At 39.6% G+C, this 11,502-nt stretch overlaps 1 protein-coding gene across 1 annotated transcript in view; it reads left to right on the top strand.

Annotated features, from left to right (window-relative positions):
• The window catches only part of cog2 (component of oligomeric golgi complex 2), a 12,890-nt gene extending 1,401 nt beyond the window's left edge, over positions 1-11,489 (top strand). The window contains 18 exon segments of the mRNA XM_072678428.1: positions 94-120; positions 122-256; positions 774-839; positions 1,074-1,154; positions 1,380-1,483; positions 1,714-1,822; positions 2,907-3,086; positions 3,615-3,739; positions 4,266-4,392; positions 4,501-4,640; positions 6,366-6,427; positions 6,562-6,713; positions 7,272-7,454; positions 7,974-8,046; positions 8,143-8,285; positions 8,963-9,102; positions 9,447-9,627; positions 10,662-11,489. Of these exon segments, the coding sequence (XP_072534529.1) occupies positions 94-120; positions 122-256; positions 774-839; positions 1,074-1,154; positions 1,380-1,483; positions 1,714-1,822; positions 2,907-3,086; positions 3,615-3,739; positions 4,266-4,392; positions 4,501-4,640; positions 6,366-6,427; positions 6,562-6,713; positions 7,272-7,454; positions 7,974-8,046; positions 8,143-8,285; positions 8,963-9,102; positions 9,447-9,627; positions 10,662-10,769 (2,136 nt within the window). The 3' untranslated portion in view covers positions 10,770-11,489.
• Positions 11,490-11,502: the final 13 nt, after the last annotated feature.

The following is an 11,502-nucleotide window of genomic DNA, read 5'->3' as shown; positions in this document are numbered from 1 at the left end:
GGTGAGGATGGGTGGAGGGAGACGGGCCGGCTGTCACTGAGGTTTCCAGCCTTGCTGACCACATCCACCTTGCTGTCCTCTCTGTTTCTGCAGGATGACTTTGATGTGGACAGATTCGTTTGCTGAGTGCCGAAAGCATGTCCAGCTGGAGCAGATGCGGGAGGACCTGGAGCAGTATTACAGGCTCCTCAAAACCGCCATGGTCGAGCTCATCAACAAAGACTATGCAGACTTTGTCAACTTGTCCACTAATCTTGTAAGTGTCGTCTTCAATCTTCAATCTTGTCAGTGACTTACTTCCCCTGCTGAAAAACAGCCTGACCAGCTCTGCATAGGGTATGTTTGAGTAGTTTGACGGTTTTAGCTGGTCTACCAGCATGCACAGCCTGACCATGCTAGTCAACCAGTTTGTCCAAGGTGACCAAGGTGGTTGACAAGCATGACCAACCTGACCACACTGGTCCACAAGTATGACTAGCTTGGTCACGTTGGTCATGCCAAAAGACTAAACCACCAGCTAACCATCGATCTCAAATGAAAACATACACTATACTGGTCTAAAGTGAAGCTAGTCCACCAGCTTAAGCAACTTGCTTACTAGCATAGAGTGTGTTTTTACCTGGGTGACAAGCTTTTGAGCACATAGACCATCTAAACCAGTTACTATCAACATTTCTTTCAGCAGGGTTAACAGATGAATGTAATTTTCTAAATAAGTGTGCATCACCTGTTTGGCTGAATGTGGCTCTGAACTGTCTTATTTATGTCTTTAGGTTGGAATGGATAAAGCCCTCAACCAGCTTTCTGTCCCACTGGGCCAGCTGCGTGAAGAAGTGCTGGTAAACATTTAAATCATGGCCATATTAAATTACTTTGTCAGGATTTTTGCTGTTTCCCTAACGAGAATTAAGCTTATTCCTGGATTACATTCCAGTGGGGAATCTCCGTTCATGATTGATGTGTAGCTCAGGATCTGACTTCATCTCTGTTCATGGGAACAGCCTACAAGTTCTGTCTATTTTTTTTTATATTGCCATATTTCATTTAATTTCATTCTTTCCTCTCTCGAGCAGAGTCTCAGGTCAGCAGTTAATGAAGTTATCCAAGCCATAGACACACAGTTGTCCAAGCAGGATGACATTCAAAAGAAGAAGGTAAGTCCCATAGCTTTCGTTCATGGAGATAGTTCCAGGTTATGAAGATGTGCAGTGGGTTAAAGGGGAACGCTCACCTAATCATTTTTGGGTAGGTTTCAGAGAAGCCTGAAAATTTGAAATTGGTGGAAAGAAAAAAAAGTTTTTTGTTGATCTTGCTGGTGTTGGTGGATGTAGCTTGAACCCCACACTCTCAACAACCTTAACATTTGTGCTTCAAATCAGATCAGTGTGTTGAGACTCATCCAAGTCGTTCGGTCAGTGGAGAAGATTGAGAAAATCCTACACTCTCAAAACACCAAAGACACATCATCTCTGGAATCTAGCAGGTGAGTTTATCAGCATAGGATGTAATGTATGTAATGCAAATGGCTTTTAAATATTATATATTAATGAATTAATTTAAAAGGAGATGGGGTAGCATTACAGTTATTAAAGTGGTGTTGACCTTAGTTTAGAAAGCAGATTGCAGTAGACTCATTTAGCATTTGCTTAAAGACTAAATATTTAGTCATGTTCTGGTTATTCAACATCACTGTGTATGTGCTTTCATTTGAAGTCCTCTACTAGCGGGACAGATTCTCGAGCGAATTGCCACAGAGTTTAACCAGCTGCAGTTCCATGCTGTTCAGAGCAAAGGCATGCCACTGCTGGACAAAGTGCGGCCGGTGAGTTTTGCTTTCACAACAGCACTGCACCCCTCATCGTTCAAAACAGCTCATTTCAAACACAGAATAGCGCACATACCCTTATTATATTAATATGCTTATTATATTAATATAGCCATGTGATCAAAATAATGACACCCCATTCAAAAAAACATTTGTCTTTTTAACATATTTAAACGCACATTTAATCTTTATTTTAGCTGAGAAAACTGCGAAACACATACAACTAAAGAAATGTCTTGAAACATTTCTTCAAACATATATAATTGATGATGATGATAATAATAATCATACTAATCATAATCTTCATTAATAATGAATGGTAATGCATTTTCTTTTGAGGAAAAAGTTAGACCACCCTTAAATATATTACTACTGAAAATGCCTAAAATTAGAATCAGGTGCAGCACATCAGCTGCAGATGATTAAAACATCTTCAGAGAAGCTTTTGGAGGAGCCTCTCTTATTAAACTTAATATTGTATTGCTGATGACAAGTTGGTGTAAAAGCTAAATTTAGGTGTTTAGCTAATGACTTTAGTTGCACCACCAGTTGTCCATATCCTGGCAATGTCATGATAAATAGCTGCCTTCGAAGTGTGTCTCAAACAGAAATCAGTTGTAAGTACCTTCATCACAATTCTGCCTTCTGATGTACTGATTGATGAGACAGCATAGGCAGCAAGGCATTGAGGGAGCTGCTTTCGGTTATGGACACAGGTTTAGTTTGGTTTGCTTGTGTTTGTTGAAGTGGTGGTATTTGTCCTCACATGAAAATTACATTTGTCTTAATTACATTTACAGATTATTTGTAGAAGACATTTCTTCAGTTGTATGTGTTTGGTTGCATCCCCCCATCTCTCAGTATTCTTCATATAAAGATCAAATGTCTGTATGTTGAAATATATTTAAAATAAAAAAAGACTTTGATGGTGTGTCCTCGTTTTTTTTCTCTCTTTTAGTCCAGTAGCTCAGCATCACCTATTGGTCAAATGTAATAGACGTCCTCTAAAATCATTGCACAAAAGTATACAGTGAAATCTCACTGTTTACAGACTGATGCACATTGATTATCTGTGTTGCAGAGGATTGCTGGCATTACTGCTATGCTCCAGCAGTCTCTGGAGGGTCTGCTGATCCAGGGTCTGCAGACATCCAACGTGGACATTGTGCGGCACTGCCTCCGCACTTATGCCACCATTGACAAGACAAGAGATGCGGAAGCTCTAGTGGGACAAGTCTTAGTCAAACCTTACATGGATCAGGTATGTATTATTTTGTTAGCTTGCGGAATAGTTTTATTCTTCACATACATTTACTGGAATTGCACCTCCTATGCTGGCGTCTCCATTTATTACCCAGAATAGTTTCACAAGCTCTGTGGTGTTTACATTCAGTGATTGTGTTGTTCATAACATTACCTGCACATCTTTTCTCCATAACCTGATGAGTGGAGTGACATTTTGTATTGTCTTGTTGTATCAAGTCAAGACCATTTTAATATTAATGTCAATTTAAAGTTTTAAAAAAGGCAGAGTCAGTTTGTGGCCTTTCTTTTGGCTTACAAGTGCGGTAAAATGAATAAAAGGGAGATATTTGTGTCTGTAACCCATTGTCACCTGAATATTGCAAGTAGCAATTGACAAGTCTAAACATTGGCTCAGTGCTAAAAATATTAATTAATTAATTAAATCTGTGGATATTAATATGAATGAAGTATCTATCTTTGTGCACATACCACCTGTTTTTACTCCTGATGGAATCTTACTGACTGAAACTGTTGGTTTTAATAGGTCATAACTGAGCAGCTTGTGAAGTCCAGCCCTAACGGTCTTCAGCTGATGTATGCAAAGCTTCTGGAATTTGTGCCTCATCATTGTCGACTGCTGCGAGAGGTCACAGGAGGGACAATTTCCAGGTAAGCTGTGTTTTGCTATGCAGCATTTGATCTGTACACCTACGCGCAGGTGGTTCTGTGACTTGTAGTGAAAGTGTTTTGAATACACCACCTACAAATAGTTTTCCATGTGAACCCTTTAACAACTTTTTTCATTACTATTATGAATATATACATCACTTTGACAGGTCCTACAATAGAGCCCTGCACACACACAAAAAAAATATATAAATATATAATGTATGTATAAAATATTGTTTGTCATAGAACCATTGGAAAACCCTATTTTAATTTAAATAAATATTTAATTAATATTGGTATTGGTACTGCAGTGTGTACTCTTTGGAACAGATGCTCTTTTCACTGTAAAGTTGATCTATGGTATATTTGGTTTGGGTGTGTTTGTTGATCCGGGTGTAACTTCCAGTGGAGTCTAGCAGGACATTTGAAAGAGGTGCAGGAGCTGTGATACTTAAGTTACTGTGAATTGGGAAAATGGTAAGACTGAATGTGTAGCACTGTTAATGCTCCTCATGTTTGCTCACAGTGACAAAGCTGACATTGTACCAGGGTATGACTTCTTGGTGAACTCTGTCTGGCCTGAGATCATTAAAGGTGTTGAAGGGAGGATTCCTTTCCTTTTCAATCCTGGCAACCCTGATGCCTTTTATGAGGTAAAAATACACTTATTCAGCACATAAACGCACAAATAAACACACACACACACACACACACACACACTCTCTATCAGAATGCACTCTAATTAATTGCCTGTCTTTTAGAGATACTGCATTAGCATGGACTTTGTGCGCAAGTTTGAAAGACAGTGTGGCTCTCAAGCCAGTGTGAAGAGACTCAGAGCCCATGCCTCCTACCAAAGCTTCCACAACAAATGGAACCTCCCTGTCTACTTTCAGCTACGGTGAGTGACTGTGCAGAGCATGCCTTATACTTGGGTGACGCTTAGAGGTATACTTGGCCTTTTTTTATTTTATTTTATTTTTTAAATTTATTTATTAAATAAATAAATATATACATTGTGTATGCAAAATGGTTGGTCCAGGCACCTTGCATTCATTGGACGTTTCCTCAGGTGTTATCATAACAAGCCCCTGAAATGCAATAACATAGTAATCAGTAGAGGCAGTGTACCACAGTGGGAAGTGGGATCAGCAGGAGACTAAACAAACCATGATGGCAGGCTCTTTTGCTGACATCTATGTCTGCTGTTTTCTCACATTACAGGATAATGCAGTCTCCTCAGTTGTTCACTTGACAGCAGGAGATGGTTCAGCACTGTCCCGCCCCCTAGTGGGCATTTAATCTTCAGTGTAGATGAATGGAACACTGATTAATGCGATCAATGATGACAGCTTGGTTGTCCATTGTCAGTAAGCTTGGTTTTGCTGTCTGTACCAGACCCAATAACAACTGGATACAGTGGACACAAAATCTACAACAAAAAATAAACAGTACAAGGCAGTACTTTCCCTGTTACTGCTGCGGATGCTACTATTAATAATGGCAAAAATGATAGAATTTAGAACAGGAATGCATATTATTAGGTATTACATAGCAACAACTGGAGCATATTTTCTTATTGAATGAATTTAACTATTTGAGAAGCTATTAAAAGTGGTGCTACAGTGGGTGTTAGTCTGTGCTATATTGTAAAGTACACATTGTGGTCTACATATGGAGTAGTATTGCCTTTTATAGACTTTTTATTTATTTATTTATTTATTTTTAATGCAGATTTGCTGCAGCACATCCAGTTAATCATGTCAATCTGTTATTTGTAATACGCAGTGCATTGCATTTAAGTACTATGTAAGAGGCAAAAAACTTTTTAAGGGAAAATATCCAAAACATGCTGAACAAAGCAGGTTAGTTATTATAAAATGTATACACTTTTGTCATATTGACTACTTGTATCTCCATGATCTGATTTGTAATTTGTCTGTGAAAGATCCTGAAAAACTTCATGCAGTATGTTTGAATCAGTAAGAGGGATCGATCGTTGAGAGGTTTGGACAGTTTGTGCTTTTGGCTTGTTTATTTTGAGCCCCCCACTTGTGATAAAGTCCATTCTACTGAACTCTCTGCTTGCTGTATTTGGTTGGTTTTCTAGACATGATTCAAATGTAGGTTTATTATGTAATTTGTTGTAGTTATTCTTGGAATTAAGTTCTTGTTTTTAGTACATACTGGTCAACTGATGTTGCACTCCATTAGTTTTGGTAGTATCATGATGGGGTGAAATCTAGTAAAATTGTTTCATTATGCTGAGTTATGTAAAATAAAGGTGCTACAAAGCGATGCCGTATTTGGCTCTGTAATAATGAACCTTTACATTGACTTCTTTAAATCTTTCAAATGTGTTTCACACATGCTGTACATTTTCCTTTACAAAAATGATTCTTTATTAAACCAAAAATGGTCATTTTCTTGACGTTGAACCCTTTTGTAGCATTGAGTGTAGAGTGCAGTGTGATCGTTTTCTGCTCTCTCACTATGATCCCGCCTGTCTGCTCTGGTTCTGAAACATTGATGAAAACACCCAAGCTATTGAGAAACTAGGCTAGGATTTCAGTTGCCATATGGGCCAGTGTGTTTCCTGACCTCTTGGACTGGATCTGTTTTTCAGGTACAAGGAGATTGCTGGATGTTTAGAAAATGCCATCATAGAAGGACTACAATCAGCTCCAGGTCAGTTGAATCACAGTCTCCATATAGTAACTGCTTGTCTTGCATGAGTTACGCAAGTTACGCAAAATGAACCCACATATGTCCACTGAAAGGTTTTGTCTTACCCGCTTCTTTATTTTGGTGTCTGTGTGTAGTGGGCAGCCGCTACCGCCTGCAGGTGACAGAGGTGTTATGGAGCTGTGTGTGCAGGTGTTGGGCAGAGCACATCTACTTGCCCCCGCTGGCTCATCGTTTCTGGAAGCTCACGCTGCAGCTGCTCTCCAGATACGCTGCCTTCCTCACTGAGGTACAGTATAAAGCTTGCTGTGCTCTCTCAGCAGGCCTGCTATGTGTGAGGCATCACTTGTTCAGCTTCAGAATGTTGGTTTGTATCTAAACCAGGTGCTGGAGTGATTAACATGGCAAACGCAAGTAAAGTCACATGGTGCTTTTCCACCAGGCAGTGCTGTGTGGTATGGGTGTTCATATGGGTGTTCCCTAATCCAGTCCAGAAGTCCAGAACTACCTTGATGAAATACCTGTCGCTTTCGTGTCCCTTTTCAATCTTAAAACAGTGCTGGTGAAAGGAGGCGTGCTCTGTTCAGGGTTATTGACTTTTTAAGCACCAAACATACATCATCTTTATTCATCATTTAGGCGTGTTACAGGCAGTGGGTTCACAGTCATGCTGTGCTGTGCCATGTCGTACCAAACTCATTGGGGAAAAAAGTATTTTTTCGGACTACAGCTGTGGTTTAACCAAGGATGCTGCAAGATGCTAGCCTGTTGTCTATTCATGTGCTTTTTGTTTGTTTTTGTGTCTGTTTAAGTAATGTCCCATTTAAGTGTTTTTTCTCCCCTTTAGGTCCTAACAAAAACACCGTCTCCTGAAACTAACAAAGACCCAGTAAGGCCACTGCCGAGCTCTGCCTCCTCCACATCAAGCCGCACCTCTCAGGATGCAGACAGTGAGAGTGGAGCTCCCACAGCCCTGTCCACCAAACAGCTGGTCTTCATTGCTGCTGATGTAGACCATTTACAGGAGCAGGTACTGTGAAGCAGGCAGGCTGTGCAGTATTTATTACTGTATTAGTCTTAGCAGTAATATTTTGTGTAGCAGTGCTCATACCCAAGCTGCAAAAGCAGTGTGGACAGCAATAACTGTTTTTGTGATCTACCAGCTCTTACATGGTTTTAAGGGGGGTTCAATTTTCTGAGCTACAATTTTGGAAGCTCATTATTCTTCACTTTTTTTTTTTCTTTGACTTTTACTAGCTTTATACAAATGGAATACCTTATGTGTAATCTACTTGGATATATCTCCTGAAATGTGAATAAGTTGTATTTAATAGCTGCTTGAGTGGAAATGAAATCAGCAATTAGTAGTTAGTCGCCAACTTTTACACAGAAGTCCGGTAGGAGGAAGATAGTGTAGTAGGGATGAAGAAGCTCAGAGGAAGTTGTGCTTAACTTTGCAGTGTAACCATGTTCAGTTTCTCCAAAGTCTGCCTACTCCTCCGCTCTGCTGATTACCCTGTTGATTAGTGTTTTGTGCTTTTGGTTTCAGATTCCAGAAATCTCTGTAATGATCAAAGAGAGACTGGAAGGAATAGGGTTCAAGAACGTTGCTCTTGTTTCAGGTATGAGTCAGGGTTCACCTTTAGTTTTGATGACAGATTGCACAGAGACTCAACTGAAGCTGTTCCTTATCCTTCTTTTTTGTTTTTGAATTCTAGATGCTTTGGGTGATTCCAAAGTTGCCTTCTCTGGATGCATTCCGACACTGAACAGCAGAATGACTCAGCATCTGACAGAGAGGAGTTTCCGTTTCCTGAAAAATGCTTCAGAAGTCCCACGACTTTATCGAAGGACCAATAAGGTCAGCTTCTGATCTCATATAGCAAAATGAGAACTCCAAGAACCATTAATATGCATAAATGGTTCTTTTCTTGGCTGAATAGCTCTTTACATACTAGGAAAAGTTATTGTAGATAGTTCTGTAGCCCCTTACACCTTGTACTTGGACCCACAATACATTTCTTAATAGGCCCTAAAACCAAACCCCGTAAGACACCACCAAATATGTTAACCTAAATGGCTACCAAATTATTGCTAATGGAGTCTGCAGTGGGATTTATAACTGAATAGCAAAAGGAGGGTTTAAGAAGTTACAGAACGTTCATTACACATGTAGTTTTACAAGGATTACCGGATAAGATTGGACACCCCTGATCTAGTGAGAGTTGAGATTTAGCCTAGGTTTATTAATGCCATGATTCACATTTCGCTTTTGTTTTTATTTTTTAATATTATTGAAATATTAGACATATTTTTACATTTCGCACACATGCCCTTCTAACACTATATGGGTGTTGACAGTTTGGCACCACTTCTGAGTAGTTTTGTTTAATTTGTTGATTATATTTAGACATTTAATAAAAATAAACAAATGATTTGTTAGGTTGAAGATTTCCAATAAATAATTGTACATCCTTATTACCAAGATCACTTATTTTCCACTTGGAAAACCATTACTAGCTTTGTTGTCTTCAACAGGAGGTACCCACCAGAGCCTCGGCCTACATGGATAATGCTTTGCGGCCACTACATCAGCTGGTCACTGACTCCACAGGGGTGGTGAAGGACTCCATCATCCAGGAGTGGCTACGTGTAACTCTTTCAGATTGCACCCACAGGTAGTTTTGCACCCACAGGTAGTGTGTGTGTGTGCGTGTGTGTTTATATATATTTATATATAAATTTTTATTATTATTTATAGAAACATTATAATGCATCATAATATAAACATTATTTAAAAATTTATATATATATATATATATATATATATATATATATATATATATATATATATATATATATTATTATTATTATTATTATTATTATTATTTTTTTTTTTTTTTTAAATAAAATGTGTGTATGTAGTGTTATTTAGCAGCAGGCTGGTGATTTGATAATACTGTCGGTATACATCAACAGCACTAGCTCTACTGTAGTTCAATCCCTTCTTTTTCTTTCTTAGATACTTTGAGACCATATCTGATGTGCTGAGTTCTGTGAAGAAGATGGAGGAGAGTCTGAAGCGGTTGAAACAGGCGAGGAAAACGGCCACAACCAGCACAGCAGGAGCCAACACTGGGCCCTCTGACGACTCTAAGATCCGTCTGCAGTTGGCCCTGGATGTGGAGTATCTCGGAGAGCAGGTATAAAATGTCATGAGCAGAAACCCTTTCCACTGTAACCATTCTATTCATAAGCTACTGAGTTTTAAATGTCATGACAGGTCAGGGGATTTTACCTTCTCTAAATCGTCAGAACAGCCGTGGTCTGTTATACAGTCAGTTGGGCAATTAAAAGTGACTTAGAGGCCCAGCTGGGGTTGATTCAGGCCTGCAGATACGGTAACATTAAAGCTGAACTGTTAAGGTAGTCATTTGTTGGCGTCATCTCAGTTGTTTTTGTACACTGCTTGACACCGGCTGCTCTTTTACTTTTTGTGGTGAATGAACAAATACAAAAGATCCAAAATGACTCACTCAGTCACTTGCGTTTAGCTGGCTATCACTTCTACTCAAGGGGTGCTGTTAGTACTCAGATAGCTTTAGGTTAATGACACCAAGTGTCTTATTACATTAACATCCTGTGACATAAACATACATTAAAATCAAAGTTTTGCATCTGTAAATACACTGTCCAAAAGTTTGTGGACACCCCTTCTAATGAGTGTATTCAGCTACTTTAATTGCACCCATTGTTGACACAGATGTGCAAATACGCCAACAGTTTGTCTAGTTCCAGTACATGAGTATTGCCAAAAGAATAGGAACAGATCAACATGAACCTATTGGCACCATGCCTAGTACTTAATGTATTGAGCTTTGGAACTGTGCTCTCTGGAATGATGGTGCTCCATCCAATACTTTTGGGATGAGTTGGGGATTGTGTGGGATTCGGATAATCCAACATCCTGACCTCACTAACACTCTTGTTACTGAATGCAATCAAATCCTTACAGCAATGCTCCAGATTCTAGTAGAGAACCTTCTTCTCTGGACAGTAGAGACAGTTGCTCCAACAAAAGCAGGACAAACTTTTTTAATAATTCAATGAATGTGCAGGTGTCCAAATAATTTTTTTCTATAGTGTGTGTGTATATATGTATATATTATGCTTGTGTGTCCTCCCTTTAGCTTTAGTACAGCTTTCACTTCTAAATGACTACTGTTACACTCAACAGATTCAAAAGATGGGTCTTCAGCCGAGTGACATCACCATGTTCTCCACTCTGCTGGACCTGGTGCAAGAAGCTCGGGATCTGGCCTCAGCAGAGCAAGCTGGTTCCTAGGGATGACCTTCTGGGTTCCCACATGCTGCGCAGACATGGGGTGCCTAATCTCAACGGGCTCTACAGGCACATGGTGTAAGCAGTGAAGGGAGAAAATGAAAAGGGCTGCCCTGATACTTTCAATTCTGAGCCCTGGTGGTCTAATTACAGTTATTAGGCTAACTCAGCTGATCTGGGATTCCCAGCTGTAACCTCTACCTGTGCAGTGAAGAAGCACACTACAAGAATGTGTCTACATGCTCAGATGTTATTTATTGTCCAGTCTTATCTGATATGTGACAAAAAGGCTTAATATCAAAGGGTACATGGTGAGATTATACATTATGTGAATGTGAATTCTAAACGTGTTTGGATTCAAGACATGAAAACGAGGCGAACTGGAAACTGGGTTAGTGTGTCATGACCCGTCATGGACAGTTACATAAAGTCATGGCCGTCAGCGTGGCGACTAGTGACTCGGAAACCTGATCTTATGTAACTTGCCGTGTCGTGACCTAAGCGTTGTTTGTCGGCATCAGTAACACTTATGCCACAGTGCCTCATCTGAGGCCTGCCAGGCAATATGAAGCCCAGTGCCCTGTAGAGCCTCACTGGATCCTTTTGGCATTTTAAACACCATGTTAACATGGCTGTTAGACTTTACTTGTTGTTTTACTGGACAAGAACGGGACTTCTGTAACTTTTAACCATAGCTTTGACAATAAAAGGTTTGGGATAATACGTCACCTGTTGC

This window comes from Salminus brasiliensis, chromosome 4 (assembly GCF_030463535.1).
Source record: "Salminus brasiliensis chromosome 4, fSalBra1.hap2, whole genome shotgun sequence".
Classification (NCBI taxonomy): domain Eukaryota; kingdom Metazoa; phylum Chordata; class Actinopteri; order Characiformes; family Bryconidae; genus Salminus; species Salminus brasiliensis.
The sequence above is the reverse complement of the archived record's forward strand: the minus strand, read 5'-3'. Positions and strand labels throughout refer to the sequence as shown.